We start from the raw sequence: 21,327 nt of genomic DNA, 5'->3' as shown, positions 1-21,327 counted from the left end.
GCTCTGAGGCGCTCTGTGGTTTAAGAAAGTTCCCGAGTGCAAGAACGGATCAATCTAAAGCACACTTCATCTACTGCCCACCCTCCTCACAGAGCACATGGCTGCCTGGGTCTTGGAGGAAGGCGGCCTCCAGTGTTTAAAAGGATGGTTTGTTATTCTAGGCAATGTTCTGCTCACCACAGACTTGCTGATATTTCCAACTCGGGCCCACATACCTGTATCTCCTCCTCGTACATCTTCATACTCAAATCACTCTTGGTCCTTGATCTGCGTCCCAGAAACACTGTTGACATTTGCTGAAGAGTTGGGAGAAGAAGGAGGAAAAAACAAAAAAGACATTCATCAGTCACTGAGCAGCTCACAGGATCGGTCCCTGGAACTTCAGGCATCCTTCATGCGGACACCCATCATCCACTGATGAGCTCGGGCAATCCTGGGCTCCTTCTATTGCCATGGGAAAAAGGCATTTTAGGGTGCACGTCACCTAAACAAATGCAGGCGTCTACTGCAGGCTGAGATGAATCACGCTGAGCAGATCCCCAAAGGCTACAGAAGGAGCTGTAGCTCGGACGGATGCATCTGTCAGTGGTGCTTCATTTATTCAGATGAACATAACGTCAGTGCCTGGAACAAGGCTCAAACCCAAGCTTCCAAATAAGATCTTGTCTAAGAACCATTTCAGGTCCCACTTGTCTAGACCACATCATTTACTCCATGGGCCCGGACTTCTTAAATCATGTAAGCAGAGAGCTGAAGTCTGAATTACTCTCTGACCACATGAGTTATATGAACAGGATGGAGAAGCAAAAGAAACCTCAGGTCTGGCATCATCATTCTGGACTCCATTGCAAGGCTGAGGACAGCATCCTCCTTTGGTTTATTGTCTTGAAAACCGCTTCTGATCAGTATCCTCATCACTATTCTGAGTTTTGTCTGTGTGAACAAGAGTTCAGCCTTTAACCACCTAGCCAACCAAAGCAAATAAAGGTCACCTAAGAGACTGTAGCACCTGCGCTTTGTAGTGGTGATACAAGAATATAATGGCTATTGTCAAAACAACCACTTAAGCTCTTCACAGATGCATGAGACAACAGTTCTGAGAAAACAGCAGTTACCCAGGTCAGCTCATTTTTCCAATTGTCCATCCTGTTTTGGAATGAAAATGTAAGCAGTGCCATGGAGAAAGGAAGCCTGGTGGTTGGAATCGATACCATCATATTGCTGTATAATGTTTCAGGACTGTCCGGGCCCAAGTGTACGATGGCACAGAGAGAGAGGCAGGAGAATTACAAGACAGTGGCTTCCTTAGAGAAAAATAAATACACTTTTTTCCAGACAGTACTGGGCCAGGACAGCTCTAAGTGAAGTTAGAGGCAGGCAACAGCAACGAGCCTTTGTCAAGGCTATTCAGAGTGCAGGGGAAATTCAGCTGCTACTTTTCTAGAGCAGCAATACTTTGTGCCAATGCTGCAGAGTTCCTCCAGTAGCTCAGCTCTCAACACTACAAAGACACATGCAGCTTCTCTCTAGAAGACAGCAAAAAGACATTTGTGGCCCTGGTATGCCTCCCACCCCTGAAGCCAAGAACTTGCAGGAAGCATTTCCTCTTACCCCGTATTTGTCCATCTGCAAAACGAGCTTCTGCAGCTGAGTGGTTTCAGTGGCAGCTGAACTCCGCTTGTACAGCTCGATTATGCCAACCACTTCCTCCTTGGAGATCTCCTTTTCCAGCACAATGCCGTTATCTTCTGCAGAGGCAAGAAAAAGAAAGAGAAAAAAAAGTCACCGAGATGAACGTTGCTTCATCAGCCGCTATGATAATCCTGGAAGGCAAAGCTTAACAGCATACAGGACCAAGCCAGATGTCAGGCACGGTCTGTACCTACTTTTGTGACTAGAACATGTATGTCCTTGTCCCCCAAGACGGCTGGGAAGAAGTTAACTAGTGTGTAGGGCCAGCAAGCATCTCAGCTTTTTAAAACATCAGGCTCCTCAGTATCTTAAAAAAAATCTTGTAGCCTTTTGCTTGCCTGTAAATTAACTAGCAAAGCAACTAATCACCTGCCTTTTGACCTTCAGCTGCCTAACACGGCTTGGGAGTTAAGTGCTAACAAATGTCTTTCACTGCACCCTTCAAACTGGGTGCAGGAAGGATCACGATGGCAAGTGTTTCTGTAACTACCAACGCCTGGCTCCTGTGGGCCTGCACCACACATTTGGATCTTCTGGGACCTAAGAAAGATGAGGGACTGATCAAAGCTACTCCCGTGGCTGGGGTCTTCACCATGTTTCTGCAGGGAAGATTGGCATTAAATGTATGCTTGCAGTAGCTGTATCTCCTTCCTGCAGAAAAGTGTAAAGAATTATTAAGATGAGTCTGCATGGAGAATGGATAGAAAAGTCTGGGTGTAGATCACGTGAAGGAATAGCAGGAGAAGGGCTGTAAGAGATTAATGTGTTTATGGCACCAAAATTAGCAGGTCACGAAGTTACATGCAGTTCCAGATGCCCAGCTCTGGAGACAAAGGACGGTGAATAAAACTGATGACTCACAGGGGTGAGGGGATGGAGAGACTAGTCACTGTCAGTTCCTAAAGGCTACAGACAGGTATGTCCAAAACAGCACATAGTCACCAGTCTAAGTACAACTCAGAGATGTGGAAAGAACTGGATAGGCAGTGTCCCTTGTCCTCCATGTCATGGCACAGAGCGCTGGCAAACCACTTGGATCCAGTGTCTTGGTGTCCGAATGCTGGACAAGCCGCTTGGAGACATGTTCTGGTGCTGGTGAGTATATTAGTGAAGGAGGGAAATTGGTTTTAAAAGAAAAATCGCCTTCCCTTCCTGTAAGGTCTCTTGTTGAGCTTTGCTACATCAGTGCCGTAATGTTTCCTAGATTTCTTTCATGAAATGCGTGCGGACTTCCTATCTTTAAATAATCTGGTTGAAATGGCTCAAGTAGTTGAAGTTTACATGTGCGTGCACACACACACACACACACACAGACAAACACATGCATACACACACACTTTTGGGGGAGTGGTGGGGGAGAGATGAGGGGCAGAGAGGAAAGGCTGGATAGAAATATCACACAAAAGCATAAGAATGAGCTTAGGAAGTCAGGCTAAAACAAAAATCTGGTCTTTGCTGGCCAATCCCATTCTCTCCTACAGACATAAGACACCAGGGAGAGAAGAGACGATGTTGTAGGTCGGCCAGTCCTCAGTTCTGACCTTCTGAATCTTGGTTCTTCCGAGTGTAGTTCATGCGGAAGACGAAAGCATCCAGAATAAAAGCCACGATGATTGTCATCACCACCTGGGAGAGGACAGGAACAGAAGAGATCAGGAGGCTGCTACTGGGAGACTCTTCCAGCCCAATTCAACACGAAGCTGAGCATTTGGTCTGTGCTTCAGCTCCATGCTCCCCAGCTCCTCCATGGCAGAGGAGATGCACATGTCACACATCTACCTGTGAGTAAACTGCTAGCAGTCAACCACAACGGGGACAGAACAAAACTCTGTGCTGCCCTAGTCCTTAGCCCAGGCCCAGATTTGTGCAGCATCAGCTTTGTCAATGCCCATAAATTCAACTTTCTGCAAGTGATGTGGACTCACACCTGTTTCTGGAAGACGTTTATGTAGAAGAGCAAAGTTGTCCTCATTTAGGGATGGAAGCTCCCTCTGGAACACAGTAAAAGCTGTCTCCCCTCCTCATCCCCACTATTTGATGCACGAAGCATGTCCAGAAACCTACCATGGTCACAATATAGAAGATCATGAAGTAAAGACGGCTCCAATGAGTGGTTTGGGATGTCACCCCTTCCTGAAGAGGAGAGGGAAGAAGTCAGTAGTGCGCAAAAGAAGGGGAAGTCTGCTGTTAACTGCTTGCCAACAGAGGTAAAGCAGCATGAACACTATCTATCTCTCATTCATGGCTCCACAGTTAGCCCCAGGGACTGCCTGTGCAATGCTCAATGCCCCAGCTGGTCCTTGCAGCTAATCTGCCTCTCAAGCTAAAAAGAGAGGTTCCTATATGCAAACATACAGAACATTTAAAGCCTGTGGCTGTATGAACCATTGCTGCTATGAGAACACAGCTTGGACAGCAGGGTGACAAGCTGGAATACAGAGTGACTTCACTTGTCCAGATTGTGAAACCTGGCCTGAAGGCTGGTCAAGATTCACAAGAAAACAAGCCCAGCAGCATGCCAGAGGTCAAATGTCACCCAACCATCAGGAGCAAAAGATGTCTGGCAACAAGAAGTGACAATGTTGGGCCCATCTCCAATCACCAGGGGAAGAAAGCAGTGGTGGCGTGGAAGATCTAGCTCAACTGGCAAAGAGTCCATGCTGTCTATACACACAAAGTAGCTGAGGTTTACTTACCATGATGATGTACCAGTCATTGACGACTGTCAGCTCAAACAGTGTGACTGTATACGAGTGGGAGAAAAAATACAGGCAATTGCTTTATCCATCCTGACCTACTTTACAGTGATTCTTAGACAAAGTATTTGACAGGGAAGACTGACGCAAGACACCGAAGTTTCAATACAGCCAGCAAATCCAGAGACAGAATGCAGACCCTCATCACTGCAATTACTTCAGACAAAGGGGGTTAGACCCACAGAACCAGGAGCATGGCTTAATCTATATTTCTTAAAAAAATCAGAAACAGACCTGACTCTTTCCACCAGAGAGCATGGAGACCTCTGAAACCTCCAGAAGATAAGCACCTCTGCTCACACATTAAGAAAAATCATGGAGAGTAATCAACACATTCAAATTATTCTTCATCAGTGGGTTTAAAGAAATGTATTAGCATCACTATTGGTTCTTTAGAAGGGTAGTGACTTAAACATCTCTGGAAGTCTGGTCTGATCACCAGTCAGAACAGATCTGCTGGCTTCACGCTGGCTTTTAAGAGATGTCTGCTTACTTTGCAAAACAGTTGTGGCACAATTAGTCAGCTGGAGCTTTCCAGACAGAAAGAGCAGGACGCTGAGTGTTTGAGGTGCATTAGTAGGACTCTCTGGGAGAGTCCCAGGCTTACATAAGCATTACAGTCCTGCCACCCAGCTCTGCAGGAATGCAGATGCACTAAGGAATAGTCTTTGCTATAGACAAAATTGCCCTTACCAAAGCTGTTCAAAATGTTGTCAAAGTTGTTGAGATAGTAATAACCTTCTTCCACAACTGTCTTGTTGCCAACTGTATGATTCACCCAGCGGTAGGAATCTGCAACTGTGCTTGTGCTGGTTGGAGAAACCAGGACAAAGGATGAGAAGTGGAAAAGCAAGGAAAATCTCAAGGGTTATAAATACCAAAACACTTAGAAGGTGGTGAGCAGGGTGGCAGTTTCTACCTCTTGGCCAACACTTGCCTGTTCTTTCTGAAAGAAAGCCTCTGTCCTTCACAGCTCAGCACAAGCCCAGGGACCACACGGAGTCTTTCTAATCATTCAGCAAATACTATACCAGAGAAACTGAGTGTTTGAGTTAGACTCCTTGGCTCAACACCCTTAAAGCTTGGCATTTCCTAGTGGTCTGCCATCATTTAAGATAAAAAGGGCACAGGACAGCTTAGCTTCCAAGACCAGGTGAATTTATCTTGTACAAAGTCTTATGAGGAGCGGCTGAGGGAACTGGGATTGTGTAGCCTGGAGAAAAGGAGGCTCAGGGGAGACCTTATTGCGCTCTACAACTCCCTGAAAGGAGGTTGTAGCGAGGTGGGTGTCGGTCCCTTCTCCCAAGTAACAAGCGATAGGACGAGAGGAAATGGCCTCAAGTTGCACCAGGGAAGGTTTAGATTGGACATGAGGAAAAATTTCCTTACTGAAGGAGTGGTTAAACATTGGAACAGGCTGCCTAGGAAAGTGGTTGAGTCACCATCCCTGGAGGTATTTAAAAGACATGTAGATGCGGCGCTTAGGGACGTGGTTTAGTGGGCATGGTGGTGTTGGGTTGATGGTTGGACTCGATGATCTTAGAGGTCTTTTCCAACCTTAATGGTTCTATGATTTTAAGTGAGGCTTCAATATGTAACATGTCTAGCAGAGCAACTCTGGTGATAAAGATAAACCAAGATAAAAATCTCAACTTTGCTCTAGAGCAGCTGTTACAAGAGTTTCCAGCCACAGTATCATGACTAAGTCCTCCAGTGCAGCTACCTAAGGTGAGTTACAGAGCTTATTAAAACCAGGTCATGCTGCAGCACCTCAAAGCGTGTGGCCATGAATAAGCCCATGACAGAGCAGGTACGCCCCTGGAGGAACTGCAGCCATGGGTAAGGCCATGTTGGAGCAGGTTTACCTCTGAAGGGACTGTGGCTGTGGGTAAGGCCACGCTGGAGCAGGTATAGCTCTGAAGGCATTGTGGCCCATGGAGAAGGCCACGCTGGAACACGCGCACCTCAAAGTGACTGTGGCTGTGGATAAGTCTATGCTGCAGCAGGTACACCCCTGGAGAGACTGTGGCTCATGGATAAGGCTCCACTTGGAGCGGGTACTCCCCTAAAGGACTGCAGCATGCAGGTAAGTCCAAGCTGGAGCAGGGGCAAGGGGAGGAGTTCACTGCAATGTTAAACCCTGTGGTCTGGTCCAAAGGAACCAGGTGTAATGGAAATACTTTTAAATTGTTGTAACCCATGATTTGAGTTGCATGTTATAGGAATTACTATAGCAGGAACCACCCGAACCAATGGAGGACAAGCCTTACAAGAAGCAGTGCAAGTGCAGCAGCAACCCGACCTGAGCTGGCTTCGGTGCCCAATAACTCCACGTAACACACCACCTCTCCTGTCCTGAGTGACCACCATCACAGGTGGAGCCCAAAGCCACGGACTAAATGAACTCAGTGGACATTTTGTGGACATTTATGGACATTTTGTGGACCTTTTACAGGAATGGTCCATAGACTAAGGGAATGGTATCTGTGTATTATACTAAAGGATGGGAAGGGGGGTGATGGTTAATGAGGATATATTGGAGAGTGTGGGACCTGAGCATGACGTAAATGGTATGGCATAAGGGGTGGAGAATGTGCTGGTTTCGGCTGGGATAGAGTTAATTTTCTTCACAGTAGCTGGTATGGGGCTGTGGTTTGGATTTGTGCTGGAAACAGTGTTGATAACCCAGGGATGTTTTCGTTACTGCTGAGCAGTGCTGACACAGAGTCAAGGCCTTTTCTGCTCCTCACCCCACCCCACCAGCGAGCAGGCTGGGGGGGCACAAGAAGCTGGGAGGGGACACGGCTGGGACAGCTGACCCTGACTGACCCAAGGGATATTCCACACCATGTGACGTCATGCTCAGCATATAAAGCTGGGGGAAGAAGAAGGAAGGGGGGAACGTTCGGAGCGATGATGTTTGTCTTCCCAAGTCACCATTATGTGTGATGGAGCCCTGCTTTCCTGGAGATGGCTGAACACCTGCCTGCCGATGGGAAGGAGCGAATTAACTCCTTGGTTTGCTTTGCTTGCGTGTGCGGCTTTTGCTTTACCTATTAAGCTGTCTTTATCTCAACCCATGAGTTTTCTCACTTTTACCCTTCTGATTCTCTCCCCCATCCCACCGGGGGGGAGTGAGCGAGTGGCTGTGTGGTGCTTAGTTGTTCGTTGGGGTTAAACCACGACAGCAGCCAACCCCACCACAGAAGTCTCTCCCTTTCCAGATGCAATGCAAAAGCCATTTAATCCCATCTTACCTAGAGAAGTGAAGTGTCTCCCCTAGATTTTCCCAGCATGTTGCCTTAGCTGCAAAACCCCATTTAGACCCATCCTCTGGCCCCTTGTCCACAGGGAGACAGAGCTGCCACAGACACTGCTACTGGCTGTGTACCAAACCCACTGCAGAGGGGGATGGATTTGCAGTACTCACTTGCAGCAGTTCCGGTAGACCACGCCAGCGAAGAACTCCATGCCAACAATGGCAAAGCAATAGTAGAAGATCAGCAGGGTTAAACCCAGGCTGGAGGCAAAAACAGAAAGAGTACTGTGCTACTCAAGAGTTGCTAAGGCAGGGAAACACAAAGTCACAGACTGGTTTCTCTGGAAGGAATTTCCAACACATGGGAAGCAGCACTGAAAACCCCAGACCACCCTCCCTGCCACTGTGGCTCTGCAGTTCTTTGCCTGCTCTCATTCAAGAAGTCCTTGGACAAGGAGCTTGCCACTTGCTGAAGAGCGAAACTAAAGAGCAGCCTGGATTCCCTCCCAGTCTGTCTTTTTCTGGTAAACAAATGTCTCTCCACAGTTTCTTTAATAAAGAACAACACACACTGGTTCTGCCCTCTCCATGTCCTTGGATGCAGGGACTGTGCCAAGAACAGGGTTCTCTAGCTAACACGCTCTCCTCAGACGTCCTTCAAGGGAATAAGGTCTGAGGATGCCCCACTCAAACACCAAGCTCCTTCTGCCCCACCATTTCACAATAATGCTCTTGAGTGGCCAGGGAAGCATCTGGGGCTGAGTATATTCACGCCAATGTTCCTCCCAAATGGACTTCTCCTCTCACCAAAAGCTGGGACGGGGAGAAAAATTAAACAAGCATCGACTCTTAGTTATCCTCCTAACACAAAAGCGGGAGGAGGCCCAGGGTGCTGGAGTGTTGCTTATCGCATACTGCTCCAAGAAATTGGAAGATTAACACTCCACTGCAGCACACTGAAGAATCAGTAACAATCAATTGACAGATCAGAGCATAAACACCTTTAGCAGGTTGGACAGGTCCCTATCCTGACCCCAGCCCTAGACACTAAACCTTCACTCCCCTCTCCCCACCATCACCCAAAGAGAAGAAGTTAGTACCTGGCCATCCGGGGGAACAACTCAAACATAGTGTCCAGGACATTTCTGTAGCGTTTCTTCAATTTAAATAGCCTGAAAGGAGAAGCCAGTAGTTACCTATGCACTGCAACTTTCCTGGTGCTGTTGGGAATAGTTAAACAGAGTATCCCAGTTCTCTGTACCTCCCAGGTCAAATGAACAGTAAGGTTTCCTGACACCAAACTCACAGGATCTGCTCTTGCTCAAGTGGTCTCTGCTCACCTAACAATGCCCCGCTGTCCCACCTGAATGTTTATGACACTTTCAACTAAGTGTTTACAGGATTGAGGAATCTCAAGGAAAAGTCTGTGTCTTTTTACACAGCATGATGCATAAATAGCTATTTAAAAAAAAATTAAAATCATAAGAACTTAAACTAGTCCTGTGTACAGGGTCAGGATTCATTACTCCTTTCCTCAGACATAAGCTTTTCTGTGTTTCCCCCATGACCCAATAAAAATTCATGAAAGAAAACTACCTCATGCCTGCTAATTTAAGATTTGGCAACTCCATCAGCCTTTACAGAAAAACACAGCTGCCAAACACAGGCTTTGGCAGGGGAGCAACAGAGAGAACTTCCCCCCCCCCCCCCTTGAGCGTCATAAAGTGTTCTTCAAATCCTCACTGAAGAGCTAAATTACATTAGCTTGTTTTTAACAAAACAACATTTTGCCTCTCAAATGCCTTCCACCTACGGCTCTCAAAGCGTTCTGCGAAGGTGCATGTACCTCCGTAACAGTCTCGAAATGAGAGGGTTAATCAGACCCATCTTACTGAGCTGCAGAGAGGTTACAGGCCGCAGTCTTGCTTAAAGTGTGAGATGCAGTTAGAGCAGGGTTGTACTCCACCCTAGAAAGCAGCATCCTTTGAAAACTGTAATTTCTGGTAATTCAATGGAAATTATTAAACTGGCTCAGACTGTCTCACCCTGACAGAAGAGCTTTTCTCTGAACAGCATCAGACAATTTAGAGGAGGTGTAAGAACCCCATGAAGGCAGACACAGGATAATCTGCCCCCGATAAATCCCTTGATCTCTATTAGAGATCAGCTTAAGCTCCAAAGCACGGGGTTTCATATCCCATCCCAAGTTTTTGTTATCGTTCATTTTGATAATTCTGGCTAATCTCATTACCCCACATAGCAATTCCTGTTTGCCATGGTCACGTACCCACAGAGCAATCCTTGCCCTCTCCTGGTAAGGAGCTCAGTTCCCAACTGGATTGATGGAAAACCAGCCTGGCTGTTTTCTTTCCCACCTGCTCTCTGCATCCCCCACGCAGCCTTCCCGTCTCACCTCAGCAGCTGAAGGGGTCGCAAGACCACAATGAAGTAGAACGGCTCCATGTTAAACGCCAGTGCCATGAGCCCCAAAAATGCAAACAGGGTGACTGAGAAGTCAAAGCTAGAGAGAAAAAAAAATATAAAATAAGAGCAATGATTTATCATTAGTGTTTCAGCAGAGAGGAGGTACTTGGTGCTGCTCCAGCCTAACAAGATGCGCAAGGCCAAGGGCAGAAGGATTATAATAGCCTGCTGATGGCCTCGTCTACGGGCCTAAAAACTCACCTCAGAAGTCAGTATTTCTAACCCAACAATTTTTGCCATCTCTCAAAACGTCAGTATGCACTTACAGATTCCAACCCGAGGACAGGTACTCGACAGGCCCCAGTCCAGTGGTCTTCAGGAGCAGCTCCACGCCATAGACTGTAAAACAAGATGACAGCCATGGACAGAAATAAGCAGCATCACATGGAGGGCTCATGCAAAGGCTTGCCCTCAAAGATATGTGGTGCTTTAAGTACAGGACTGCTGAACGTAGGTTTAACAGACTCCCGCCCATCCTCCTTATTCTCAGTGAGATGCCAAAGAGACATTTTCCCTCCAAATCAACACATTTTCCTGTATTCGTGGTGATTTCTCTCCAGAGCAGCCTACAAAGCAGTTAGTTGGCTAACACGCTATAAATGTTGAGGCACAAGCTCCTCTAGGAAAGGCCAGAAAGTGGTGTAGGGACTTCAGTCCTGCCTGTTTATTTCTTTTTATCTCAGCGGAACATATCCGCATCTCGTAGCCTAGCCTTGACCTGCAGGGAGAGATCCTTTCGAAGGGGAGCCATCTGAATGCTTCACCCCCTGTCCTGGCAGCACCTTGTGAGCCTGTAGGTTAAGGGAATGCCACAATAACATGATGATGCCCTGGTTCAGTCATCCCAAAGTCTTTCTTTCCAGGTTCCAAGGTGGGAGAGAAGCGAGGAGCTGGATGACCACATCCTTGTGAAAAGAAGTGTTGCAGAGTGCCTCTGCCTTCCAACTTTCATAACAAGTGCTTTGAAGACTAAGGGCCAGGGAAGCACTAGAGCTACCCAGCAGTCAAGTAAGAGGCTAGCAACCTCTCCTAGATTCTCCAGAGAACCTCCTGCTGCAGTTTTACACACTATTTTGATTCAAAGGAGCTATACTTTTCTTCTCCTCTTGAGCAAGAGACACTGGCAGGAGAAGGAAAGTGAATTCACATCACTGAAGAGTTCCATGGCAGTGCAATGAACCAGCACATGAAGTTGCAATTGCTTATACTTGGGCTGAAAAGGAAGACTAAGGTACACGTTTACGGAGGGGATGATGTTCAATTAGAAAACTCAGCTCGTCAACTAGTTCACCTAGTCCTTTCAGACTTCTCCTCAGCATGCCCCTGCATTCTGTACTCCAACAGGACTGCCTTGCTTTGTGTGGCAGAGAGCCAGCTCACAGCTGCAATCAGATCAGAGCTGGTAATGCCTCCTGGAATAGTCAGTGCAGCACAGAGCAACGTGAGCAACTCCACACAGAGCCATCACAAGTCTGGAGGAGCTTATCACTTTGCACGCTGTGCCTAACAAAAGGCTATTCTGCTCTCAGGGCTGAAGCCAGCTTTAAGAGTAATACAGCAGCTTTTGCAGAGAGTTGCACCAGAGGTAAGAGGCTCCCCAGACCGCAGTGGCGCAGGGAGCTGTGTAACAGTGCAGCAGTGTTCACGTGGGTCTGTGTGGATGCTGATGATCCCCGCCAGGCACAGCATTGTTCTAGATGGAGTCTGTACACCTAAGTCTTACACTTAGTCTGTGGCTAAGTTTTAACTTCAAACTGAATAATCTTCTGGGAACAGAGCTGTCTATTCCCCTCCCAACTCCTTACAAAAAGACACAGTTCTGTTAGGAGGCATCAGCTTACTTGTGAGGAAGACTATGTAGCTCCATGGGACGTTTCTGGAGAAGAAATTCCCTCCTGCAAGACACAAGAAGAACTTTTTCTAGCCTTCCCTTTATTCAATCCCTCAGCATCACAGTCAAGAAACAAGATGCGATGTTTCCTACCTTGCAGCATGAAGGTTTCAACAAGAATCCAAATTCCATTCACAGCCACCACAGTATCTGGAAAACAAAGTAAAAACCCATAGCAAAAACACTCCTGGACCAGAGGACATCCATTTCCTAGGCTAACAAAGAGAGTACAATATAGGACAAGAGGCAGGGTCAGTGTTTCCAATTCAACTAACAAATTGAACTCATAACTTGGGAGAGTTGCAAAACTACCCTTTCCCAGGCCTTTAACAGATGCGGTACCTTTATCTGCAGAAGGAAACAAAACTAAAACAATGGTCTGAATCATGCTCAATCATTTTTACTCATAATTACTTTACATTCTGCCATATTATTACTTGCATATTTCAGCTTCCTCCTAGTTCTGGAACAAGATCTTGAGAACCACTAGGTCCCCAGCAGCGCAGGACAAAGCAAGAGGCCCAACAGTGCAGGACAAAGCCCTGTCAGCTTGGATCTATTGCTGCTCCCCAACATTCAAATCCTGAGAACCGAAGGTGCAGGACTTCTACTTTTCACTCAGATCTCACTCCACCCCACCCCACTCTCTTTAGTTTAGCATCTGAATTTACAAAAAACATCTCCTCCAACATTCAAAAAAAACCCCCAAATTATCTGAGTACAGATCGTATAGAACATAGCGAGTAGCACCACAAGTAAGCACTCTTTCTCCTCTAGAGAAGAGGAGCACAGAATCATTCTTGCAGGCAGTACAGTTACCAAGCAATCCCTCCAGCAACGAGGATGCTTGCACCTTCTCAAGTGCAAACAGAAGAAGGTGGTTGACTGGCAAGGCAGTTCCTTACCCAGCATCCTTCAGCTGCAAGATAAAAACCTCAAGGCTTGTGAAAGCTAACCACCAGCCTACCCAAATGCAACAAGCTGAATCCTACCCACAGAATCAGACCCACAAGTGCGTTATGAAGCAGTGAACCAACGAGCCTCTCCAGAGGACTGAACACAGAGAGAGCTGAGAGCCCAGGCTGCAGCAGCGATCGGTACGAGCATGCAGCTCCCTCCCTCTCCATCAAAACTCCAGAATTTGCGCACAAGCCATGGCTCAAACCAAAGACCAGGCCCCACCACGATGAGTCAGAGGGGCTGGCACAGACAGAGTATCCCAGATCCACACGATGAAGGGAGCCTAGCAGAGAGACAGCTCGTTACTTCTACTTACACATGGTGTATTGGAACACGCGGGAATTCACAAGGATGTTGATGCCTGCGTGAAGGAAAGTATGACAAAACAAATGTTTACGCAATCCTCCATACCTCACACGCAGCTTCCTCTATCTTCTCCTTAGAGACATTTTTCATACCAGCCCTCAGCACAGAAACTAAGCAGATTAGCAGATTATTAACTTCTACTTCTTGGGATCAAGTTCAAATTTCCTCTAGAATTTTAGCAGCAATGAACTCATTATCCTTAACCCCCGAGATGCCTTTTTTTTTCTCTATGTACTAGTTCTGTGGTGTGGACAGAGGGAAATGCAGCTGCTGAAGCACTGCCTGTGTTTGGAACAATACATATGCTGTCAAGGAGGGTTGAGTGCATCAGCAGAGGTATGTAGGACTCCTATGGCAGCTGTGTGTTTGGATCAAGATGGTGTTAACTGTTTCCCACTAGCATACAACACTGAAGAAGAATTGCAGATAAGTTCTTATTTCTGAATGGATAGATTCAGTCAGGAAACTCAGGACATGGGAGATAAATCACATTTGCACTGTATGAGCGCTGCAACCACATCTTGGGACTAGGAAGACTAGCAGCTTTTGTGAAAACACAAATCCCACTCCGCAGTCACTGCTGTGAGTTGCCAGCTGGGATATGGAGAAACTCTATAAACTCTACCAGATTCAGCAATCATAAATCCCCACCTAACCTCCGTGCTGAAAAAGGAATACAGCCCTCCATGACCTCAGGGTCTGGTTCACTACAGAGCTTCTGCCAAGAGGTATCTTATTTTAAGGAACCTGGGGTTTGGGTCAGAGCACAGGGAATATTTACATGACAGAAATCTTCCTTGGAGACTGAATACACAGAGAGTTGGTTAGTAGGCCTTCCCTCAGCTGTTTACCAGGGACATAAGAGAAGGTCCCTTCAGAGGACCCTGTCTTTGTAAAGAAATGCTTTTCCTGTTAGTTGAACACATGCTGTCGTGAAAACACAGCCTGTTACCTTTAAAAATAAGGAATGCTGTCCGCGGAAGGTCATCAAACCAGTGCTCGCGATTTCGTTTTGCCTGGAAGCGGAACAGCCACGATCAGAAGTCAATGCTACATCCATACAAAAAATGGAGACCCAACTTATCCCCATCATCTGCTTCTTTTAGATTGCCTTTGTGTCTCCCCCACCTTCTCTTTAATCGCTGGCCTCCTTTGCCCTCCCTCCCACACACACTTCCCCTCTTCTCCACCCAATAAATACTTACCTTCCATTTTAAGCCAACAACTTCATAGAAATTGTAAAAATCCTTTAGACTGCAAAACAGAAAGAAGCATCTGATCAGAGCCTTGGAGTTGATTAGATCCTTAATTGTCCTTGTCAGGCATCATCAGTAGAGAGTCCCTGGAAGTTATTAACTCCTTATTAGAACTGCAACCACAGCTGATATAACTCAACACTGACCTCTTCCCCATCTGGCCAAAGGTTACTGCCTTATAATAGCCAGAACAGGGTGCAAAGCCTACCTTCTTTCTGTAACACTACAGCCCTTAGAGGAAACTCTGACTCTGCTGAACTCCAGAATTTTACCACTGAGAGGAAAGACCTGAGGCTTAGATAGCAAACTCCAAGGGATAGAGATTGTACTACTCTTCATGAAGAAGTCTTGGACTGTCTTAATTACTCGTACAGTCCTTTTCTAACGTCTTTGCACATTCTCTTTTCAAGGTAACGATGAAATTTGAAAAAGGACATGAAAGCAAAGAAACTCATAAAACGTGAATGCCTGTCTAGCTGCTCAGGGTCAGAACTGTAACAGCTTTTAGGCATCTGAAAGTGAGGATGCTGAACTTCTCAGACTCTTACTAGTGTCATTAGGTGCCTAAATTTAAGAACTCAGCCTTTCTTCCCATGCCATTTTCAACACTTCTCTGTGGCACTTGACTTTAGGGAGAAGCATCGGCACCAGTTTCATGGGAGACTCACTCTGAGCCTGTCTGTGGCCAGAACAAAGGAAAAGGAAGAGAAGGTCTCCTGCTCTAATTCCCTCTACTTCCATGCTGGCTGGAGTTAGCTGCACCCACCCACCAGAATGGTAATTCTCTGCCTCATAACACAGAGGATGACAGTCCTGAAAGCACCAGCAGAACCAGATTTTAATTAACAAAACCCTGGGGGACACAGCCAGCTGCTGGAAAAAAACAAAAACTTGTTAAGCTGCGAGGCTGCACTGTGTGAAGAAATGCTCCTTGCAGGCTCTAATGCTGTTCCTCAATTTCTCGCTCCTTTGTTCTGGCAGGGGAGGTGGGAAACAGAGGCTGCCTGGTGACTGCCAGCAGAGCGCTGTATCCACAAGAGGGCACGCAGGAACTCCATCACCTCCGTAGAAAAACCTCAACTCTCAGGGAACGCACCCCTCCAAACTCCCTGCTTCCCAGACAAATCCTTTCAATCACATAACGCTATTCCCACATCCCAGACAAGTTTCCTTCCATAAACCCAGCCATCCTCTCTGAAGTACAGCCTCGTTTCAGAGAGTGAAGCAACCTCCCTGCTCTGGGTGCAGCAGTAAGACCAGTAAGACCTACCTGACTAAAGGAGTATTGCTTTGATTCAGTGCTTTGAAAGTCAGATATCGCTCTCTGACACACATCCGTGGCTTGTAAAACCGCAACAGCCCTTCAAAGTGCTTGAAGGAAATTCCAGACGGCCTCTAGAAACAAGGGAATGTTGTCATAAGCAGCGACATCAGGCAGAAGCACATAGAGGCTAGCGTATTTAATTCCCAGTCTGGATTTGTTTTAAGCAGGATTTCTACATTATTGTAAGATGCCATTATAACTAAGCCCCAAAAGTACCCTTAAGCTATTACTTTAATGTACTGAGCTTATCCCAGAGCAGAGAGATCAGAAAGCTCTCCTGGCACTCGGTCCCTCCAGCAAATGCAAAGCTGTTCCCTGTTGCCCTATCATGTGAAAATTGTCCAACCAGACACCCCAACCAACAGAGTTCAACCACTCTTCTTGGGAAATTAGTAGACAGCCTAACAGATCCCACTACTGGCACTTTTTTAAGACTATCAGCTATTCCTCAGGAACTGTTCATATAATGAATGTGCCCTAAACATGAACTAATCTACTAGAAGTGGGTTAGTTATTTTTGGGCCTTATTTATCTTCCTGTTCCACAAGTTAAGCAAGAAATCAACCCTCTCCCCCAGTGCTCTGTCCCCATAAAGCGTTGTTTGTAGGTGAATTACTTCTGTTTCTGCACCATTTACTCATGCAGTATCTAGCAACTGTTCTGTGCCTTCACCTGTATAACCCACCCCTCCTCTAAGTACTAGTGCTTGAGAAGCAAGCCCTCAAGTGACCCACACTGAATCAGAGAGAAATCAATGATTGCACGCTTTCCAGAACAAACTTCACTCATTTTATCAAGACACTTCCATAACCTCACATGGGGCTGAAATTCAGACTACTTCGGTTTTTCTCCAGAAACAGATATAAACAGGTTACACAAATGAAAACACAGTGGCCCTTGGTGAGTATGATTACAGTCAACAGACATAAATCATCTTTTCTGGAACATGCTCTTTAAACACTCCAGACCACTGGTGTTCTTAAAACATTGCTGACCTCCCCTCCTGCCGCACCCCAGGCTGTTCTCAGCCTCCCTGCAGGGCCCCGTACCTGTTTGGTGATCAGCAAGCGGTAGGCATGCTGTATGGCCGTGCGCTTGTGCAGCAGCAAGGACTTAAACTTCCTCTTCTCGATGTCATTGAAAGTGTCGAACACAACAGCGAGAAGCTGCAGAGAGAAGACAGGAGAGTTCCTTATACTCTGCGGCTACCTGAGGCAGTGCTTCTCGAACAAGCAGGAACATCCAGAGGCAAGGAGAGGCATTGCCTGCAGGAGGAATTTACTAAGCGCTACACTGACTGAGGCAGAATGGAGTCAGCGAGGGCCCGTTGGCCATAAGGGATCCCACAAAAGGATCACCAAGCACACTGCACACACGCTGATCCACTTTTTGGAAGAGGTCCAGACGTTTCTGGCCTCCTAACACTTGCTAGTGGTTTTAAGAGCTAAGGCTAAACCCCACACATGCCAACAGAAAACAGTATCAAAAGGTTTGTTAAAATGCCCCGATCTCTTCCTGGAAAGAGGGTTTTGAGGGCTGCTTTCTGGGCTCACCCTTCCACGGGAGCTTTGGCAAACACATGTCAAAACTAACCCTCCATCTAGGACAGCAGCAGCGAAATCCAAGCCCACTACAGGCATCAAATCACTCACCTGGGGTTGCAGAATTCCTCAACTCCTTTGACAGCCCCTTTTCCACCGCTCACATCCTCACCTGAGCTGGTCTTGGCCCTGCCCTAGGTGCTGCAAGAAGCAGAGCCAGCACAGCAGCCATGCTCTCACACTGCAGTTATCAGCACTCTTCAAGTCCTGCCATACCTAGTAATTCCATCCCCTTCAAACTGATTTACAAAGTATTTCAGGCAAGCCCAGATAATAAAATGCCATTTTACGATAAATAATTAAGACAGAAAAGGACAATAAATTTCATGCAACTGAGTATGACACTCCAAGCATGATGTTAATGTGAGAGAGGTTGAAAGATACTTGTATCATTCTGTTTTCTGTGATTTAGTTCAACTCCTTGTGGTTAAACATTAAAAGACTCCCATGTGTAGCAAAGCTGCCATTTCTAGAAGCATTCTGCCAAAGGGTCTCAGATTATTACAGAGCACTCTTGGGAATGGGGAAGACTCTGCTGGGCAATGAGCTCCAAAGTCAGGCAGAGAGAAGTCAAGTGCTTCAACAAGACACTCACCAAGTTCATGATGAAGTATAGCTCGATGGAGAGATACACTATGAAGAAGACACAGGACCAGGGGTTCCGGGCATAAGATGGCATCATCACATCAGGGAAACTGCATTCGAAAAAGACACAATTTAAGCAGCGAATAGCTCATGCTACGCTTCCCACTACAAAGGCAAGAGGCACAGGACGCAGATGCGTGTGTAAACTCACATCCAAAGACCTGCACACTTCTGCAAAACATGTGGTTGCTCATGACACAGAAGTTTGCGCCTAGCAACGAGCAGCAAGAACATGGAGGCATGATGAAAAAAATAAATGTGAAAAGCACTTTCCTTGCACATCCCGAAAACCAAATGGGCAAAAGGGATTTGTAACGTGGCTAAGGGTTGTGCTTTGATACTTAGCAACGACAGCAACACAGCCTTGGTGTAAGAGTGTTACAACCTAAGATTTATTCCATCCTTTGCTAATTTCCTAATCCTCAGAGCTCTCCCTGACAGCAGATCAATATTTACCCACTGGTGTTATCCCCCTTTCCTAGCAGATAGGTGAACTGAAGCAGAGGAATAGGAAGTTACTTCACAACAGCAAACTGTCAGCTGACAAAGGAGCACAAATAGAAACTTTCCCTTCTTGGACCAAGGCCTAATAAAGCTGTTTCCCCCCTTATTGCCCTCACAGCGATGAAGTGGTCTGAGTCGCTTAGAGATAACTCTGCATCTGAGGTCACAGTGTCCTAAAACAAAATGAAATACCAGTTCTTCCCATGCAGGCTGATCCAGGAAATCCCCCTCTCATGCAGAGGAAAGGGGTCACGTTTGGAGACAGAGCATTTCTGCAAATAAACTCTTGGCTCTGCTAGATTTCTTTGGGGACAAAGGGAGAGACTGAGCTAGAAAAGCATGAACTTACTTTGAAGTGGTCAAAAGCACGAAGAGATTCACGAGGCTGTTCTCTAAGGTATTGAAGTACTGAAAGAAAAAAACCCCATGACAAAATGCAAGTAGAACTTCATAGCGACATTTCATTCAAAAAACAACCAACCAACCCACTCACCCACTTGAATACAGGCGCTTCTACAATTCCCTGATGCCTCCCCTAGGGAAAGAGTACTTCAGGTTTGGTCCTTTTTAAAGGTCCCTGAGAGACGGCACGTGAAGAGTTAAAAAAATTAAAAGCTCATCTACACATTTTTGTAGTAGCTACTCCCAGCAAGCTACAGACGGCAGCAGCAGGAACTAGTGGCTGCTGGACTCTGACAGGCACAGTCCGAGGTGGCCGAGCTTTTACCCAGCTACCTTCCTCCCCTGGGGACAGCGGCAGGTGGCTCGTTCGACTGAATTAAGACACCAAGAACACGGAACAACTCCGTGAATGTTCCCTTTGGGACATCCTGTCTTTGAGGAAGTTGCCTGCACCGTCTTCATTCCCAACAGGGGGTAAACCAGGGTAACAAGCAGCCCCTGACCAGCCAGCATCTGGCCTCCCAGGCCACCACACAGGAATAAGCTACGTCTACACAGTAATGTTTGATTCTTAAGCACGTCAAAATGGGACTCACGCTTCAGTTGAAAGAATCAGTGATACTCACCGGATCCGAGTGGTTAGGAGAAAACAAGTAAAAACCTAGAGAAGCAGCAGAGAAGGTAGAGGAGGAGAGAAGAAAGAGGGAAAGAACAAACAAAAATAAAGTCTGTTTAATGTCAAGCAGCAGAGTGGTGAGTCTCTGTTCCCAAAGAGAAGGTCACACTAAGAGTAAGCCCTCTCTGACACCGTGAAGAGGAGAGTATCTGGAAGGCCTTCTCCATATAGATTTGCCAATACATGTCATTGGCATTTCACCGATCCTTTCGGAAAACAAACTTTCTGAGGATGGTTTGAGTATAGGACTGTAGCAGGTACACTACAGACACATGCATTTGTGGGAATGTAGACCAAACTTACAAGATTGAGGAATAGTTGATGGAAACAGAACTTGGAAACCACAAACACACACACACCACAGGCTATCCTCTGGAAGAGGTCAAAAGGACCTTTGTCTCAAAATCAAATACCCAGCTTCTAAATTTTTTTGATCTTTAATTCTGCCTTCCAGATGACTGCAGATGAAATGGGATAAATGGAAGATCCTGGCAGGACTCTGAATCTGATCATCTTTATATTCATCCAGGCTGTTTGTATTGCTTTTGGACAACAACTGGTTAAGAGCATCACTTCACCTTCCATAAATACAACTCACCCAGGATGGCAAAAATCACCATGAAGAAAAGCAGGAGGAGAAGAATGTCAATAAATGGTGGGAGGGACTGGAAGATCTGTCGCAGATTTCTGGAAAAATAAGAAAACATTAATAAAGTAAAACTTGCATGCTTTCTCCTCCAGGTTGGCAGGGAAAAAAAAAACCAACAACACACCATACTTGAGGACTTTCTTCCCACTCCTTCCAAGGATTAGAAGTAGAAAGCTAGGTAAATTAAGATCATTTCCAAGCTACCTATCTGTCCTTTGCAGTCAGCTCTCAGGTACAGCACACAATACTAATGTCACCCAGTCAACTTTCCTTCTCCAGACTAAAGACTAGTTCTGTGGTTCATTGTGCAGTTTACAGGCAAACCTAGGAGCCAGAAACAACACAGCCACGTTCACGTGTTGTGCTCTCTGAGGTAGTTTATACAGCTGAGGACAGTACACATAAGCACTGTGTACCGTGAGCACATCCAAAGCTACTACCCATGAAATTTCCCTACATAGGCAAGACACCAGGTACACTTCAGTCGCAATTACAAAAGATCTTGGAGATCTGAAATGCCCATGAAAGACACTTATTTTCCTGAGATGCCTGCAGGATCAGAGTGCTTTTCCTCCACCCCAGTCCCAGGCATGACAGCAGAAAACCCAGCCAGCTGACCACTCACCTTCTGACGGCACCACAGTAACGGCAGTCCACCAAGAAGATACAGCGCAGAGCTCTCGTTATCCGGACGTGCGAGGTTTGGCGCACCAACACCACGATGGCCTCTATGAACTGTACAAACAGCACGCAAGTCTGCAAAAAAGGAGTTTAATGAGAGGCACAGCTGCAGTCTCCTTTTGGGAAAGGCAAAGCTCTCGCTGACCACCCATTTATTTAGACACTTTCAGGATGGGAGGTG

At 46.4% G+C, this 21,327-nt stretch overlaps 1 protein-coding gene across 3 annotated transcripts in view; it reads right to left on the bottom strand.

Moving 5' to 3' along the window:
• The window catches only part of TPCN1 (two pore segment channel 1), a 51,449-nt gene that overhangs the window by 3,901 nt on the left and 26,221 nt on the right, over positions 1-21,327 (bottom strand). For all 3 annotated transcript variants that reach the window (XM_076353371.1, XM_076353373.1, XM_076353372.1), the window contains 22 exons: positions 21,091-21,221; positions 20,415-20,503; positions 19,767-19,801; positions 19,088-19,146; positions 18,185-18,284; positions 17,038-17,154; positions 15,935-16,059; positions 14,614-14,662; positions 14,361-14,424; positions 13,359-13,403; positions 12,176-12,232; positions 12,033-12,086; positions 10,458-10,530; positions 10,121-10,228; positions 8,808-8,879; positions 7,879-7,968; positions 5,142-5,257; positions 4,389-4,435; positions 3,757-3,825; positions 3,234-3,318; positions 1,612-1,748; positions 216-296 (listed from right to left, as the gene is read on the bottom strand). In XM_076353371.1, coding sequence (XP_076209486.1) covers positions 216-296; positions 1,612-1,748; positions 3,234-3,318; positions 3,757-3,825; positions 4,389-4,435; positions 5,142-5,257; positions 7,879-7,968; positions 8,808-8,879; positions 10,121-10,228; positions 10,458-10,530; positions 12,033-12,086; positions 12,176-12,232; positions 13,359-13,403; positions 14,361-14,424; positions 14,614-14,662; positions 15,935-16,059; positions 17,038-17,154; positions 18,185-18,284; positions 19,088-19,146; positions 19,767-19,801; positions 20,415-20,503; positions 21,091-21,221 — 1,803 coding nt within the window. The remainder of the gene's footprint in view (positions 1-215; positions 297-1,611; positions 1,749-3,233; positions 3,319-3,756; positions 3,826-4,388; positions 4,436-5,141; positions 5,258-7,878; positions 7,969-8,807; positions 8,880-10,120; positions 10,229-10,457; positions 10,531-12,032; positions 12,087-12,175; positions 12,233-13,358; positions 13,404-14,360; positions 14,425-14,613; positions 14,663-15,934; positions 16,060-17,037; positions 17,155-18,184; positions 18,285-19,087; positions 19,147-19,766; positions 19,802-20,414; positions 20,504-21,090; positions 21,222-21,327) is intronic.

The sequence above is a fragment of the Aptenodytes patagonicus genome, chromosome 15, assembly GCF_965638725.1.
Source record: "Aptenodytes patagonicus chromosome 15, bAptPat1.pri.cur, whole genome shotgun sequence".
Taxonomy (NCBI): Eukaryota; Metazoa; Chordata; class Aves; order Sphenisciformes; family Spheniscidae; genus Aptenodytes; species Aptenodytes patagonicus.
This window is presented reverse-complemented; position numbering and strand designations above follow the sequence as displayed.